Source organism: Schistocerca nitens, chromosome 3, assembly GCF_023898315.1.
Source record: "Schistocerca nitens isolate TAMUIC-IGC-003100 chromosome 3, iqSchNite1.1, whole genome shotgun sequence".
Lineage (NCBI taxonomy): Eukaryota > Metazoa > Arthropoda > Insecta > Orthoptera > Acrididae > Schistocerca > Schistocerca nitens.
In genome coordinates, this window is record NC_064616.1 from 694,049,029 (window position 1) to 694,067,310 (window position 18,282).

Sequence of the window (18,282 nt, forward strand, 5' to 3'; positions counted from 1 at the left end):
CTGAAATATTCATAAATGGATGTTACATATCAGTCAGATGAAGATAATGAGACTAATGTTGGTCACAATTTGAATACAAGCTTAACATCTGTTGCAATATCAACATTATAATTTCAACAAATTGGTGCAAGGGATACAAAAGGATATGCAAAGCGCAAAATACATAAAGTTGAAGGTGCAATTATTAAGAAAATTGCAGAAGTGTGAGGACTTGATCCCAGTGAATTGGAGCAACCATTCACAAGCAATCAATGCTTGACTTGTTCAGATTACATTGAACTGATCCAAAGAATTGAAAGAAAAATTACACATATCAAATAATAACGAGAAAATTCAAATTTTGACCTTAGTTCCTCAAAGCTGGTCTATCAAAAAGACTATGGAAGAATTTTGTGTTTCAGAAAGAATGGTAAGGAAGGCTAGAAACTTAGAAGCTGAACAGGGAATATTGGTGTTGTGACTCGCCGATCATTTAAAGTGCCGCCGCGCAATTACGCACGTCCTCTACGTGCGGCGCTGTCTGCCTGCCAGCCATGCAGCAGCGGCGCCACCTAAGCGGCCAGCCGAGCAGCAGCCGCTAGACTGAGAGTCAGTGCTTATCTGAACGCTAACGTGTTCACATGTCAACTTACTCTGTGACATATATGTGTTGTTGTGTCGTTTCTAAATATACTTGTTAAACTAGAAGTTCTAACAATTGGCGACGAGGTAGTGGATTTTTCCTTTTCACCATTGACTCACAGGGTTCCATGGCTACTGTCGAGCAACTCTTGCAAAATCTCCTTGAACAGCAAACGCTTCTAACGGCGGCGATTCGCGATTTCGTCGCGGCGTCAAATGCGGGCCGTTTCTCGTCGTTGGCTGTACCGCCTTTTCCTCCTTACGACGAGACAGCAGAAGACTGGTCGGATTATGAAAAACGTCTTCGACAGCGCTTCTTGGCATTTTATGTCTCGGACGAACAAGCATGTAAGTCTCTGTTCCTTTCCTGGATTTCGCCTCAAATGTATCGGCTGTTGTCGCAATTGGCCCCTTTGAAGGATCCTGCGTCTTTGTCCTTTGCTGAAATGTGTTCCCTTCTGTCAGTCTATTTTCAAAAGCAAACGCATGTGGTAGCCTCTCGTGTTGCCTTTTATCGTTGTCACAAACAACCCAATCAATCCTATCGCGCTTGGGCTGCTGAACTTCACGGCCTCAGTCGAAAGTGTCACTTTGTTACTGATGTTCACAAAGAATCCTATGCCGATTCCATGGTACGGGATGCTATTATCCGGTCGGCGCCCGACAAAGAAGTTCGGCAACGTGCCCTTCAGTTGGCGAATCCGACTTTAGATGAAGTTCTCTCCATTGCGCAGTCTTTTGAAATTTCTCGCGCCGCTGGGGCACAAATAGAAGCGTGGGGTGACGTCGGGGAAATACAACCTCTGTGCGCTGTTGACGACGCGCGCGGCGCGTCCCCGCCGGCCGACGTGGCCGCAGTGCGTTCCCACGCGCAGCCTCGGCCAAGCCGTAAACAAACCCCTAAGAAACTGCAGCAAAATCCCCGGCAACTTCCTTCATGTCCAAGGTGTTTTACGAAACATTCACGCGAGGATTGTCCACAACGTTGGGCTGTGTGTCACAACTGCAAAAAGAAAGGTCATGTGTCTTCCGTTTGCAAATCCGACCGCATACATGATGTTCAGGAACATGACGCTGATTCTGATTCTGTGTTGTCTGTCAATTGCACTTCTTCCCTTTCAGGGAAGTTATTCCTCACTGTCCAAATCCTGGGTCGAGATGTTCGCATGCAAGTGGATACCGGTTCTGCCGCCACTATAATTAATTCTCAGACGTATCTTCAGCTGGGTTCTCCACTCCTGTCCCCTGTCACTCGGCAATTACGGACGTACAATAAACAGAAGATTTCTCTCTTGGGACAGTTTAATGCGGAGGTATCTTACAAATCCGTCGTTCGCACTGTTCCCATATTTGTGGTCGACCAGGGCAACGCAGAAAATCTTTTTGGTTTCGATGCCTTCCGCGTTTTTGGGTTCTCCATAGATGACTCTGTCAATATTGTCTCTGACGCTATTCCCTATGCTCAACTGGATTCTTTGTCGACGACCTTTTCGTCCATTTTTTCTCCTGGGTTAGGCCGTGCACACGACTTTGAAGCTCATATCACGCTCAAACCCACTGCTCGGCCTAAGTTTTTTCGGGCTCGGCCCATTCCTGTAGCCCTTCGTGATCGGGTCAAACAGGAGTTGGATCGTCTCACTACTTCAGGGGTCTTGCTTCCTGTCACTTCCAGTGAGTGGTCCTCTCCGGTCGTTGTAGTTGCCAAGCCCAATGGTGCTATTCGTCTCTGTGGCGATTTCAAAGCCACGGTCAATGCTCAATGCCTCATCGACACTTACCCTATGCCCCGTCCTGAAGAACTGTTCACTAAACTCGCTGGAGGGCAGTATTTTTCTAAAATTGACCTGTCAGAAGCTTATCATCAACTTCCTCTCGACGCTGCTTCCCGGCAGTTTCTGGTTCTTAACACGCCTTTCGGCCTCTATCAATACCAACGCTTGCCATTCGGGGTTGCTAGCGCCCCTGCTCTCTTTCAGCGATTCTTGGAACAATTATTGCTCCCTGTTCCTGGGTGTATCAATTACATGGACGACATGGTTGTCACGGGCTCCACCACTGACGAACATCTTCAAAATCTCCATACACTTTTTAATGTCTTACAGACTGCAGGTCTTAAGTGTAATCTTCAGAAATCACAATTTTTTCAGGCATCTATCACGTACTTGGGGTTTCAACCCTCTCGGGATGGTATTTGTCCGCTTCAACAAACTGTCGCTGCGATCGATGCCCTTCCTCGCCCTACGTCTGTTAAGGAACTGCAGGCCTTCTTGGGGAAAATCGCCTACTATCACAAGTTTTTACCATCTGCAGCGTCGGTGGCTCAGCCGTTGCATCGCCTGTTGCATAAAAACGTGCCTTTTCACTGGTCCGCGTCATGTGACGCGGCTTTCCAGAAATTGAAGACTATGCTGATACAGGCCCCGTGCCTAGCTACTTATCGACCTGGCCAACATCTTGTCCTTGCTACAGACGCCTCTCAATACGGGGTTGGGGCAGTCCTTGCGCACCGTTTTTCTGACGGTTCGGAACAACCCATTGCTTATGCCTCCAAAACGCTCACGGATGCCCAACAAAAGTATTCTCAGATTGAGAAAGAAGCTTTGGCCATCATTTATGCTCTTCATAAGTTTGGTGTTTTTCTCTATGGCACAAAATTTCATCTTGTTATGGATCACAAACCTCTTGTTTCCTTGTTTCACCCATCAACGTCACTTCCCGACAAGGCTGCACACCGCCTCCAGCGTTGGGCTCTTTACTTGTCCCGTTTCAACTATGAGATTCATTTCCGGCCAACGGCTCAACATGCGAATGCTGATGCTTTGTCTCGCCTCCCCATGGGCCCTGATCAGGCATTCGATAGGGACGAACTTTTGTGTTTCCACCTGGATGTTGCCGAGCAGCGGGTTGTGGACGGGTTCCCCATCACTGGGGACGGGCTGGCGGCTGCTATGGGTTCTGACCCTACCCTCTCCCGGGTTTTACGCTGTATTCAGACGGGTTGGCCTGATCGCCCGTCCGCTAAGACTTCTGATCCATTGCGGAACTACTACCCTTTGCGCTACCGCCTCACGGCTAGGGATGGTGTTATCCTCCTCTCCACTGACAATGTTTCGCCGCGTGTTGTGGTCCCCGCGTCTTTGCGTGCTTCGGTCTTGCGCCTCCTTCACCAGGGGCACTGGGGTGTGTCGCGCACCAAATCTCTGGCGCGCCGTCATGTGTACTGGCCTGGCATCGACTCTGAAATCGTACACATGGTCGCTGCCTGCGGCCCTTGTGCGTCACAGGCCGCTGCCCCGAAGTCATCTTTGTCACCGTGGCCTTCGCCTGAGAAGCCCTGGGAGCGCATTCATGCTGATTTTGCGGGACCCTTTTTAGGTACTTATTGGCTCCTCGTAATTGACGCCTACTCTAACTTTCCTTTCATTGTCCGTTGCACGTCACCTACCACCGCGGCAACCACCAGTGCTCTCGCCCGCATTTTTTCTTTGGAAGGCCTCCCCTCTACTCTTGTTACTGATAATGGTCCGCAATTTGCCTCTTCTGACTTTGCGATTTTTGTGCTCGTCACGGTGTTACGCATGTCACGGCCCCGCCGTTCCATCCACAATCCAACGGTGAGGCTGAACAACTGGTCCGCACGTTTAAGGCTCAAATGCGGAAACTTCTGACTTCTTCTGCTGCTGATGAGGCGCTTCTCCAGTTCCTGGCGTCTTACCGTTTCACCCCCATGGGCGATCACAGCCCGGCTGAGCTCTTACATGGCCGACAGCCCCGCACTCTACTTCATCTTCTGCGGCCTCCCACCTCCCGGCCGCGGGTGCCGTCACTTGGCCGGTTCACCGCCGACGACCTCGTCTGGGTACGGGGATATGGCAGGCGGCCAAAATGGAGCCCGGGCCGCATCTTAAGACACCGTGGCAGACGCCTGTATGAAATCCAGACGGACACAGGTGTTGCAGTGCGTCATTCGGACCAGCTTCGGCCTCGGGTGCCAACAACACCTGTTCCGAATGCCGCCACACCACCCTTGACTCTCCCTGATGCTCGGGATCTTGGCACATCTCCATACTCACAACGCCGCCCTCTACCCGTCATCGCGATGCCAGCACCAGAACGGATGCCACCAGACGACGTGCCCATGCGGGAACCGGAGGACCAACCCGTGTCAGAGTACATCTGCTCGCCTCCTCCTCCAACGGACGCTGACGCATCGCCCATGTCTCCTGTCATATCAACTGGACTTGCCGCAACGGGCAGATTGGTGCGTGGGGCCCCAGCAGATTCGACCCCTACGTCTCCTGTCATCTCGACCCGTTATCATCGGGGACACTTCCGTCCGTACGGGAAGCCTCCTCCTCGAGACTTTACGTCGAGTCACACAACGCCTATGGACGTCAGCCATCTCCAGGACACATCCATCAAGACCAGTGCAACAATTTCAAAGGGGGGAAAAGTGTTGTGACTCACCGATCATTTAAAGTGCCGCCGCGCAATTACGCACGTCCTCTACGTGCGGCGCTGTCTGCCTGCCAGCCATGCAGCAGCGGCGCCACCTAAGCGGCCAGCCGAGCAGCAGCCGCTAGACTGAGAGTCAGTGCTTATCTGAACGCTAACGTGTTCACATGTCAACTTACTCTGTGACATACATGTGTTGTTGTGTCGTTTCTAAATATACTTGTTAAACTAGAAGTTCTAACAATTGGCACAGCCCAAAGGTAAATGTGGGAAAAAGCTTTCCGAGGATGTGAAGGCAAGAGTCACAGAACATTTTTATGATGAAGAGTTTAGTCAGATTTGTCCAGGAAAAACGGACTGTATTACTGTTCGGATAGATGGAGAAAAGGTTAAAAAATAGAAATACTTATTACTGAGCAACTTAAAAGAAATGTTTGCTGCGTACTGCAATAAAAATGGCCCGGAAATTGGATTTTCCAAATTTTGTGAATTAAGGCCAAAGTGGTGTGTGACTGTAGGCACAAGATGGTTCACATTCAGTTTGTGTCTGCACAATACATCAAAGTGTGAAACTAATGTTAGCACATAGCCCAATAAAAGAAGATTACAAAATTTTACTGAGCAAAATTGTCTGTAATTTGGAAACAAAGAATTGCATGCTTCATCACTGTGAAATGTTTCCAGGAACAGAAGCTCTAAATGAATAATTGGAAAGTGCTTTTGCAGATATTGATCCTGAGGATACAATTCAGTTCAAACAATGGACTCACACTGATAGAGATACACTTGAAACCAGAGAAATGACAGTTGAAGAATTTATTGAAATATTAGTTACAAAACTGTTGGCCCTTTCTACTCACAACTACATTGCAAAGCATCAGAGCAAGCATTTGCAGTTCACTAAAGAAGGTCTCAAACCAGGAGAATTGATTATATTAATGGATTTCGCAGAAAATTACTCCTTTGTTGTCCAAGATGCAGTGCAGGGATTCCATTGGGAAAATAGTCAAGCTACAATACATACATTTCTCATTTACTACAAAGGTAATGAAGACCTAAAGAGTGTCAGCTACTGCATAATCAGTGATTGCCTCCGACATGACACAGTTGCAGTTCATGTGTTTTTAATGTACTTGATCAAATCCCTTAAGTGCATTTTTAAAGAAATTAAGCATATTCATTATTTTAGCGATGGTTCTGTGGCACAGTACAAAAATTTTAAAAGCTATGTAAATCTTTGCCATCATCAAAAAGATTTTGGCATTACTGCAGAATGGAATTTTTTTTCGGAACAAGCCATGGGAAATCACCATGTGATGGAATTGGGGGCACAGTTAAGCGTTTAGCAGCAAGAGCTAGCCTCCAACGCCCGACTGACAACCAAATCTTAACACCAACTGATCTGTAAGGAAACCCACCCATGGTTGACCTTGCATGGCTATTGGGCGTGGTCCCTCGGCAATGGGGTTACCAGTCTTGAGATTGGTAGTGGCATAGCCACTATGGACCAATTTGTATAAATATTGAACAAAAATGTTCATGGCATTGAATTCATTTATATTAAAAAAGAAATTATTGAAGATGCAAAAATTGATCAAGAGAAACATTTTGAGGACGGATGTACAGTGTCTGGTACAAGAGACCATCTCCGTATGGTGCCAATTCTACATCTACATCCATACTCCGCAAGCCACCTGACGGTGTGCGGCGGAGGGTACCCTGAGTACCTCTATCGGTTCTCCCTTCTATTCCAGTCTCGTATTGTTCGTGGAAAGAAGGATTGTCGGTATTCTTCTGTGTGGGCTCTAATCTCTCTGATTTTATCCTCATGGTCTCTTCGCTAGATATACGTAGGAGGGAGCAATATACTGCTCGACTCTTCGGTGAAGGTATGTTCTCGAAACTTTAACAAAAGCCCATACCGAGCTACTGAGCGTCTCTCCTGCAGAGTCTTCCACTGGAGTTTATCTATCATCTCCGTAACGCTTTCGTGATTACTAAATGATCCTGTAACGAAGCGCACTGCTCTCCGTTGGATCTTCTCTATCTCTTCTATCAACCCTATCTGATACGGATCCCACACTGCTGAGCAGTATTCAAGCAGTAGGCGAACAAGCGTACTGTAACCTACTTCCTTTGTTTTCAGATTGAATTTCCTTAGGATTCTTCCAATGAATCTCAGTCTGGCATCTGCTTTACCAACGATCAACTTTATGTGATCATTCCATTTTAAATCACTCCTAATGCGTACTCCCAGATAATTTATGGAATTAACTGCTTCCAGTTGCTGACCTGCTATTTTGTAGCTAAATGATAAGGGATCTATCTTTCTATGTATTCACAGCACATTACACTTGCCTACATTGAGATTCAATTGCCATTCCCTCCACCATGCGCCAATTCGCTGCAGATCCTCCTGAATTTCAGTACAATTTTCCATTGTTACAACCTCTCGATACACCACAGCATCATCTGCAAAAAGCCTCAGTGAACTTCCGATGTCATCCACAAGGTCATTTATGTATATTGTGAATAGCAACGGTCCTATGACACTCCCCTGCGGTACACCTGAGATCACTCTTACTTCGGAAGACTTCTCTCCATTGAGAATAACATGCTGCATTTTGTTATCGAGGAACTCTTCAATCCAATCACACAATTGGTCTGATAGTTATACGAACTTTTACATAATAAAAGAAGTAAACAAGATTATAGGTCAATTAAAGATGCAGCTATGTCACCTACCAGAATTATTCCCCCCACACATGAACCACGCAAGCCTGGTTTGAAGATGGAGGTATCAATCTTAAAGCACTTATTTAGCACCCCTAAATATAAAGGCAGGTCATGATAGAATGCCAAAATTCAACAAGTGTCTATCTTAGCTGAATATATACAATCCACTGTCATACACAATAGCATATGCTAGGAACATAGTGAAGACACTTTATTCTCTCATACATACCAGTTTGAATAGTCACCACCCAATTTCTACCTCATTACAAACTTCTTCGTGCCATAATAAATAGTACAGATGCTATATACAACCAATTTAGTAACATAACTGCAACTTTAACAGTATTCCACATATTACTAATTATGATTTACAACATAAACTCTGTTCACACTTAAGTGTCAGCCATACAGATTGACCTACAAAATAAGGTCAGTGTGGTTTTAATTCCTCCAGAACCCTTGCTTTGTACTCTTATGAATATTTCAACAGAATCATACCACCAACTTCTAATTATATATCCCCTAACTTCTAGCTTTATACCCCTGTATTATAACTGTGTTACTATGAAGTTGACAGAATCACACCACCAACTTCTAATTATATATCCCCTAACATCTAGCTTTATACCCCTGCATTATAACTGTGTTACTATGAAGTTGACTCATGATTACCCCAAACTTGTTCTTCACTTGCAGATACCTGTCCCTTGTCTGAATTGTGAACTGAAAGGATATAGGCTTTAAATCTTTCATATTCCTTAGAAATTTACTCATAAATAAATAACTTGCCAAACACAGGACTACCTAATTGTCAGCCATGATCAACAGACGCATAGAGCTTTGACTACTGGAGATTTACAGGATACCTCACAAACTATATTTGTGCCGATTTAAATTTATACACAAACACCTTCCTTTGTGTTTTTTTTTTTCTTATTATTATTAGCAGGAATAAATAGCCAGCATCTTCCAGACTGATGGTCACATTATCTACCACATAAGAATCAGATGGTTATCTGCTGTACAACACCCTATTCTGGTTTCACTTGCCTGTTATGATTAGAATTTCACGCCAGACACATACAGAGTATCGCTTAACAATAGCATATTTCTATTCAAGGCACCTTTTATCTTGTTCTACACATGACAGAAGGAAACTCTGAATACCACTATTGAACCATTACTGTTAATCAGTCTGGAATTTAATTTCTCTCTCAATACACATCCTGTCATCTTAGGTTGTCAAGATGCTAACACCACCAAATTGCTCAAGTCCTTTGATCAGTTGATGACACAGGAACAGCAGATTCATACTGAAGAGAGCCGCTGCCCATATTACAGCATTACACCAGCTAAATATCTGGGTTAATATAACTGCCCCCACAGTGACCTCCACCCTACTTGCCTTCTGTACTAAGTGTGACTTTACAGTACTGTTACACAAGTTATGTAGTCGAACACATGCAGCTTCTACAGCCAATCACAATCTTTTCAGAGTTTCAGAGGAAAGTGACATGCAGAGTTAATGACAGCTTTTATTTTTCTACTGCCATAAACTGTAATTTTGTAATCCCACCTAGGATTATTCCCTTTAATTAAAACTATTATTTTGTATTTGCCTTATGACTTGCACAATTTTGTGACTGCTTCAATCAAGTCTTATATTATTGTGCTCATTAGTTCATTTGATGATGTTCTATTGTAATGAGCTATTTCTACAACCTACCTATTCAGTTTAAATGAAATTAACTACCATTCTGCCATGATCACATAAATTGATGTCAAAGGACTCACCCTTCAGGGAGGACAAGGAGGAGGGCGCCGACAAGCAGGGAGGACAAGGAGGAGGGGGCCGACAGGCAGGGAGGACAAGGAGGGGGGGGCCGACAGGCAGGGAGGGCAAGGAGGAGGGGGCCGACAGGCAGGGAGGGCAAGGGAGAGGGGGCCGACAGGCTGGGAGGGCAAGGGAGAGGGGGCCGACAGGCTGGGAGGGCAAGGGAGAGGGGGCCGACAGGCTGGGAGGGCAAGGGAGAGGGGGCCGACAGGCTGGGAGGGCAAGGGAGAGGGGGCCGACAGGCTGGGAGGGCAAGGGAGAGGGGGCCGACAGGCTGGGAGGGCAAGGGAGAGGGGGCCGACAGGCAGGGAGGGCAAGGGAGAGGGGGCCGACAGGCAGGGAGGGCAAGGGAGAGGGGGCCGACAGGCAGGGAGGGCAAGGGAGAGGAGGCCGACAGGCAGGGAGGGCAAGGGAGAGGGGGCCGACAGGCAGGGAGGACAAGGGAGAGGGGGCCGACAGGCAGGGAGGACAAGGGAGAGGGGGCCGACAGGCAGGGAGGACAAGGGAGAGGGGGCCGACAGGCAGGGAGGACAAGGGAGAGGGGGCCGACAGGCAGGGAGGACAAGGGAGAGGGGGCCGACAGGCAGGGAGGACAAGGGAGAGGGGGCCGACAGGCAGGGAGGACAAGGGAGAGGGGGCCGACAGGCAGGGAGGACAAGGGAGAGGGGGCCGACAGGCAGGGAGGACAAGGGAGAGGGGGCCGACAGGCAGGGAGGACAAGGGAGAGGGGGCCGACAGGCAGGGAGGACAAGGGAGAGGGGGCCGACAGGCAGGGAGGACAAGGGAGAGGGGGCCGACAGGCAGGGAGGACAAGGGAGAGGGGGCCGACAGGCAGGGAGGACAAGGGAGAGGGGGCCGACAGGCAGGGAGGACAAGGGAGAGGGGGCCGACAGGCAGGGAGGACAAGGGAGAGGGGGCCGACAGGCAGTGAGGACAAGGGAGAGGGGGCCGACAGGCAGTGAGGACAAGGGAGAGGGGGCCGACAGGCAGTGAGGACAAGGGAGAGGGGGCCGACAGGCAGTGAGGACAAGGGAGAGGGGGCCGACAGGCAGTGAGGACAAGGGAGAGGGGGCAGGCAGGGAGGACAAGAAGGAGGGGGGCAGGCATGGAGGACAAGAAGGAGGGGGGCAGGCAGGGAGGACAAGAAGGAGGGCAGGCAGGGACGGAGGGAGTGGGCACTGGGAAAAATTCATGGGTGAGGCAGGAAAAAGAAAATGGGATGCACAGGAAGAGAAGGACGAGGGTGGGAGGCATGGAAAAAGGAAAATGGGGTAGGGATAATTTAAAATGGGAGACAGTAAAGGAGGAAAATGGGAGAAAGGATTGAGAAAAAAAGGGGGACAGAAAGAAAGAAAGAAAAAAGGGAGCCAGGTAGGAAGGTAAAAGGGAGACAGGAAGGAAGTGGGAAAGGTGAGGTGTGATGAGAAGGAAGGGTAAGGAGAGATTGGAAAGAAGGGGAGAAGGTAAAGAAGTGGATATTTGAATTCTGAAGGGAGGATATGTCAAAATGAAAGAAGGGAACGAAGGGGGATGTTGGAATTTGGGATGCAGCAGATTGAGAGAAATGGATTTATGTGGGGGTAAGAAGTGCTTTTCATATTTTACCTGTCATCAGTGGATAGTATTTTTTAGTTTACTCAAAGCAGAACTTCAAATTTAATTGTTACAATAGTCTCCCAAGATGAACAAAATTTAACCCATTTACAAATAAATCACCTATATTCTCACTGTTTCTCACCCAGGTGTCCACTTTACGTTAGATCCACTGTTAAAATAAAAATAGCACTACTTGAAACAATACATACTATAAAACTTAAGGGCAGATGGAAAATGTATACTATAGTGACATGGTGTCAGTGTTTTAATTGTAGTTGATACACAGTCTTAACTTATCACAAATGTCTATCAGAGCGAATAATACACTAAAGAGCACGACATTTCATTTTATAAACAACCTTGAGGCTGCAATCAACTAACTTTCTCTTTGCTTTACTTTTTTCTTTAAGTGTGGTATAGGATGGGGAAATGAAAGAGTAATTATCTTGCAGAACCATGGAGTAGTTTCTGTATACACAATGGTTTCCTGTAGTTTATTTGCAGACATCACACTAGAAAACAATTTCCTAACAATATCAGTTTTAAAATACAAAAATAATTATTAGTGCTATTATTATTATTATTATTATTATTATTATTATTATTATTATTATTATTGTTCTTCACAACATGGCAATAACAAACGAACTATTTTATGGGGTCTCAGTAGCTCCAATTAATTAAATCGGTATTATTTTTTCCTTACAAAATAAACTAGTATTTTTTGGTAAAGTTTAGTTAAATCAGTAGAAATATACACCACAACACAAACGTCAGGAGTGAAAAGGTCTCCATAAATACCCAAAATAGTGCAACACTTTGCAAAATATTTTCTGTTACCAATAGCACATCCATAAGGATTGAAGAGATCATAGTCAAAACCCTCTGAGCGATGCCCTTTCACACACCCGGCCCTTCGTCTTCCTCACCTACCCTATTCCAGTTAATATTCTAATTTAAGTGTTTAATTACTTTTAGTTCTGATTTTCAATTATTTAATATGTATTGTTCATAAGACTTACTTTTCTGCTGACATGATGATGTAGAAGTCATAAAATGTGCCTGAAGTCTATCAGCTGTAGCATTTCCCTCAGTTATTAGTAAATGACTCAGATCACTACTAAAGAATGCATTTGCCCCACCAGTATCAGTAACAGCTAGAATTTGTATTGGCAAATTTGGAATGTTCATTGAGAATGCACTGGAAAAATAAAACATCATCATTTACAAGACAGATCAAATAAAGTATAAGCAAAGCACTATCATTTTAACATAAATGCAACAGGTATTACAGACTAGCATGGAAAAAAAGTACAATCTTACCATGATAAAAGCAGAACAACTTTTAGCTACTACTAATGAGTTATTACATATGAACAAAGGACAGAAATATTCCTCTGCCTGTGTTATATTTAATGTATTATCACAATTCTTATTAATTCTACCATGCTGTCCGAGTTTCCTCATTTTCTTTTTCTAATTTTCTCTGCAATGAATTATGTACGAATAACACAGGAAAACAGGAAGACATCATAGGTGAAAAAAGTTCTATTTACCAGTGAGATAAATTATCCCATTTTGCTTTATGTTGCTGAGGTTACACCAGGCTCTCAAAATCGTTTCTTGAGACAAAACAAAAAAAGAGGATACTCTGTATACACAGTTAAACTCATTACCTACATTTGAGCTTTGCAATAATGTTCCACTTTTCCCTTCTGAAAATTTTCTAACTGTTGGCATTCTGAATTTGACATGCATCAAATGGCTTTTGTTCATCCACCTTTTTTGCCACCTCCACAAAAATAAACCTTCATTTCTGAGATAACATTAACAGTTGGCACATATACCTGTTACATTCTTCTCCAACAAATTTCATGCTGAATCATTCCCTTTCTTTAAAATCATCATAAAACATTATAACTCAGTTTGTCAGCTGCCATTTAAAAGTTCCTTTTGTCAAGTAAAATCAGTCCTTGATTTGCACGATTCTAGCTGAGAGAGGGAGCATCTGAACAGAATGTCGATATGCTTTAGCTTTTGTACCAGAACAGCATTTAATGTTCCTAATATTCATAACGATATAATTTAAATGTTTGGCAACACTTGTTGGCCCTCAAGATAATTAGATTTGTCGGTACCCCCACTCCCTCCACCCCCACCCCTTCCTGCTCCTCTTGTGGGTTTGCCTAAAAAGGAAAGTGCACACCATTCATCAAATGACAATTGCCAAGTTAAAAACCAGCATTCGAGAAGAAAGCTACAATTCCCATTACAGTGTCCCAAGGTGCTTTGCAAAAACTCGGCACTCACTTCCAGAAATGTGTGTGTGTGAATGGCTATTGTATTTAAGACTATTCTTTGTTGTTGTTGTGATACTTAATGGCATTTAATTTATTATTAGCTTCCAAAATTAAAACTTTCTAATTATGCTCTTTACTTTCATTATAGTTACTTCAAATTTTCCCTTTTACCTTGTGCCACACTGTACCTGCATTCATTTGATTTTGTTTGCTGTTGAGTTCCTACTTACTTGAGTACTCTTATAAATGTATTTGTCATTAGTATTTAAATATTTAAAGTCATCCTCCATAGCTCTGCAGTTAGCACATCTGACTGCCATACAGATGACCCAGGTTCAGTTTCTGGTACTGTTAGTAATTTTTACATAATGGGAAGATTGGAACAGGCTGCATTCAGCCGTGTCAGCCTAGTTGTGAATTCTACAAGTTGTTTTGTACTAAGTTGAGCTTCGAGCATATTGTTTTAGAGTACTATATCATTCTGATTGACTCCGAAAACTGTAGCTTGGCTTGATAAGGTGCTCAAAAATGATTCCATATTACATAATATATTGAAATAAGTGAAATCTGCTGGTTTTATTTTTGTATCGCCTTCCAGTTTCTGCTCACTATTGCAGTTTGCCAGATGTATTGACTGCTAGCAACATCTGAGTTCATTAATATAGCAAAATACAATTATTTCTAGCATTAAATGTTTATAAAATTAACTCTCACATCTTAACGTACATGATGTTCATTTTTCTTCTGTGAAGTAACTGTTCAACTGCAGTAATAGTCAGTTAAGCAACAAGAACATTTAAAAATTTACACACATACGAAAATTAGCTATTGCTTAAAATTTCACCAGTCTTAGTGTTTTTAACATTATATACGAGATACACAACATGTTAAGTAAATTTCTAAACAATGTCACGTACTTGAGAGTTGCGAGAGAGGCTTTCCGCTTGGTTGAGTAGACTAGGATGAAGCCATGGACCAATTCCTCACGAAATGCATTGGCACCATGGAATGAAGAAATGATAACCTCAACTTTGCGTTTAGAGTCACCCAAAAAAGTTTCTAAAATTATACTTCGATCTCCACTTAAAAAGCAGCACTGGTGACTCAAAAGAGGCCCCAAAATATTTTCTACAGAATATGGATCACCACAAAACATGCACATTATAATCCTGAAACAAATACATTTATGTACTTTTTAATCTGATACCAGAACAAATGTTAATGTCTTAAATTTTCACATAGACAGATATACTTGCACAATGGATCAATCATTAGGCATTTTCTGGACTTAACAATAATCATATTCACTAATTAAACAGCAAAAATGGTGGTTTATACTTTTCACAGGGCACATCTATTAATCACTTCATTAAGGGAGGAGACAGACATCAAAAATGTATATTATAATTTCATTGATATTTACCAACAGCTCAGCTCGAGCGAAATAACATATCATACTAACAGCATAATATTTATTTTTATAACTTTTTTAAAGCAGAGTATTTTGTAGAGTTTTTATTTTTTATTTACTTATTTATTTATTATCTTTCTTCTTAAGCTTCATGTTCAGAATCTTCTTGGTAGGAAGTTTAGCCTTTAGTGTCCAATTGACACAAGACCATTACAGTAAGAGCACAGGATTGGATTAACAACGTTAGAAACTGAAACTGGTAATGTATATTTCAAAGTAACCATTTTGACATTTTCCTTCAGTGAATTAGGGAAGCAATGAAAAACTTAAATCAGTTTGGTCAGATGAAGATTTGAGCTCTACTCTTCCTAAATGCAGGTTCAGTACATAAACCACCGCACCACTTCACTTATGTAGAATATTCTTGACACTGAGTTTGCTGTAGATTCTCATTTCCATGCACTGGGGGAATTTGTGCATGTAATTTTAGTCTCCAAGCGTCTTATGTTACAGTGGATCGTAATGCTTTCTTTGAGTGGCCCTGCCATGCAGCTAAAAAAACCACAGACTCTATACAGCTTCTTCACAATGTAGTAGCACAAATGGGTCTGGGTCTGGCAAGCATGGAAATGAAATTAGAATTTCTTTTCAACTTTCTATTTTCCATGTTATCTATGGAGAACATGTAAGCTGCATACCTGAGCTTCACCAAATGTTACCACAGCGATTGTGGATGATCATGTGTAACAAAAATGAAAATGATAATGGATTAGTGAATGTTACTTAAGTTCACTGATTAGCTGTTTAACTGTAAATTTGTGTAAATGAATAGTTCACGAAATAATGCTCACATTAAAAATGCAGCTAAAATCGCACTGAGGTTAAGACATATTTTGGACAGACAAAATGAAAAAGATTTATACTGAAGAGTCAATGACTGATTAAAATGTCAGCTTTCTTACAAAAACTTCAATCCAGTTACATTGTAAGTTCTTGTGAGTAAATCGAGCAAATGGACTGATATAACTCACTAAAGTCAACGATATTAACTGCAGTGACCAGAAAAAGGAAGAAAGCACATAGTGTAGTGGTAAGAAGATGGGCATTATTTGATTACATTTCTATCTAGATCATTATTTGAGTAAGTATATCACCTAAACAACAAATTTAAAAAAAATTTTTTGGATCACTGTCAGGAAAAACTATAATAAAATCTCTTCAGTAACAGCAGTCTTGATGGCATGTAGGTTATTTATTTCATTGAGTGACTGATTTCGATCTCTTATAGGATCATCCTCAGACCACTTTACTCTGTGAAATAGAGTAATACACTTTCTTACAAGCAACCCCTTGAGTGCCAGACTGCAAGTTCAATCTTCAGTATGGCTCATTTGAAAGTGTTGTGTTAACAATTACGACAGGAAAAATATTAGCTGCTAATGGCTTACCATGTGCATCAGAAGGGTGACAGAAAAGGAGTGTCTGGGGGGTGCAGAGATCAAACTTCTATGGGATGTACATATTACACTTCACAAAATGGACACCATCAGCATTCAAGAAATGTTCACAACGAACTATTAACTAACACCATGAGTGCTCAAATAAAAATGGCATGCCACAAGGATAAAAAGTTTCACACTATCAAGATCGAAGGTGAACTCCTTGAGAGTTGGAAACAATGGAGGACGTTCAGCTAGGTATCTACTCTTAAAGAATGGATACAGAATCATACTGGTGTAACTGGGTGATGAGAACTGATGGGATGTGATGGCATGCAACTAAATGCGAAACAGTCTGTCGTGGAACTTGTTGTGAAACTGGCTATCCTTTAAGGCATATCTGCAGGTAGGTACTCACCCTACACATTGTACATTTAAATATGTGTATGATAAACTGAGAACAACTGGATCATTAACACATCAGAAACATATCCAGCAAAGGAAAGTTACTAACGAGGAAATGGAAATTGGTACTCTTGCCACTGGGGTTCGAGAACCTTGAGTTAGTTCACGTCAAATTGCAAGGGAATCCGGCATGAGCCAGAGTAGTGTTGTTCATGTTCTGCATTGCCATAAATATCACTCTTACTGTATCAGTCTCCACCAAGAATTAACTGGTATGGATTGTATGCATCGCACTGAATTCTGCCAAAGGGCTCAACTTCAGATTCAGAGGGATGACACATTTATTAATTTGATTTTATTTACTGATGAGACTACATTCACAAACCATGGAAATGTTAATTTTCATAACATGCATTATTGGGTAACTGAAAATCCATGTTGGCTGCGGCAAGTGAGATTCTGGAGGACAGAATTACAGGTCCCCATTTCAACTAAGGGAATTTTAATGGTAGGAAGTACACCACATTCATGCAAGAAACATTAGGTCTGTTATGGGAAGAAATACCTTTAGAAACAAGGAACAGAATGTGGTATCGACACGATGGGTGCCTGGCACATTTTTTGCTGATGGCTAGAAATGAGCTGCAGAGACAATTCCCAAATTGTTGGATTGGACGCGGAGATGTGTCATGACCAGCTCATTCACCAGACTTGATGCCTCCGGATTTTTTCTTGTGGGGTTTGGAAAAAGACATGGTTTATAAAGACATTACAACTACACCTGAAGATAGGCAAGGGAGAATTGTGCATTGGTACCAATGGTCATCACTTCAAACACCTTCCGTAAATGGAAGTTCATGCCACCTTTGTGACCTTCGTTGACCTTCAAAGACCTTACTGTTACACATCACGGGATTTGTCTCGATAGCCGCTATCATAAAAATAAGTACCAAAGTTTAGCATCCCATTTAAAAAAACAAAGTTGACCTTCATATCTCTGAAGCGACCTCACCTAGCAACAAAAAACCAACGTCATATTATGGCCCCCAATGTCCCATGCAACTTTTGTCCCACAAACATTTCAGCTCCTATCATACTTTCGGAGTTATTCTTGGTGGTACATGATGCATCAATGGCCAACACCTATAACTGGTTTTCGCAGAATACATGTAATCACGATATTGTCTCTCCAACTATCAAGTGATTTAAGCTGCATCACAGCTCCGAGGATATCTACTTCTAATTTACTCATGTTGGCAGCTGTTCTTGATTCAAATTCTGGAACATTTACTTCTGTCTTCTTTGGTGAAGGAATTTCAGAAGGCTGTGTTTATTAACTCTGATTTAGCACTACTGTCATCGACAGCATTTCCATTGCTATCGTGCAGAGAAGGCATTCATTGTCTCTTGCTTCTAGCATACTTCACATGCAAGCAAAAGCTCTTTGGATTTTCTGCCAGGTTTTGAGACAAAGATTTATTGTGG

The 18,282-nt window shown here is 43.0% G+C and overlaps 1 protein-coding gene across 6 annotated transcripts in view; it reads right to left on the reverse strand.

Annotated features, from left to right (window-relative positions):
- Nucleotides 1-18,282, reverse strand: part of LOC126248661 (rho GTPase-activating protein 190) — a 325,162-nt gene that overhangs the window by 189,532 nt on the left and 117,348 nt on the right. For all 6 annotated transcript variants that reach the window (XM_049949876.1, XM_049949875.1, XM_049949878.1 and 3 more), the window contains 2 exons: nt 14,460-14,711; nt 12,265-12,443 (listed from right to left, as the gene is read on the reverse strand). In XM_049949876.1, coding sequence (XP_049805833.1) covers nt 12,265-12,443; nt 14,460-14,711 — 431 coding nt within the window. The remainder of the gene's footprint in view (nt 1-12,264; nt 12,444-14,459; nt 14,712-18,282) is intronic.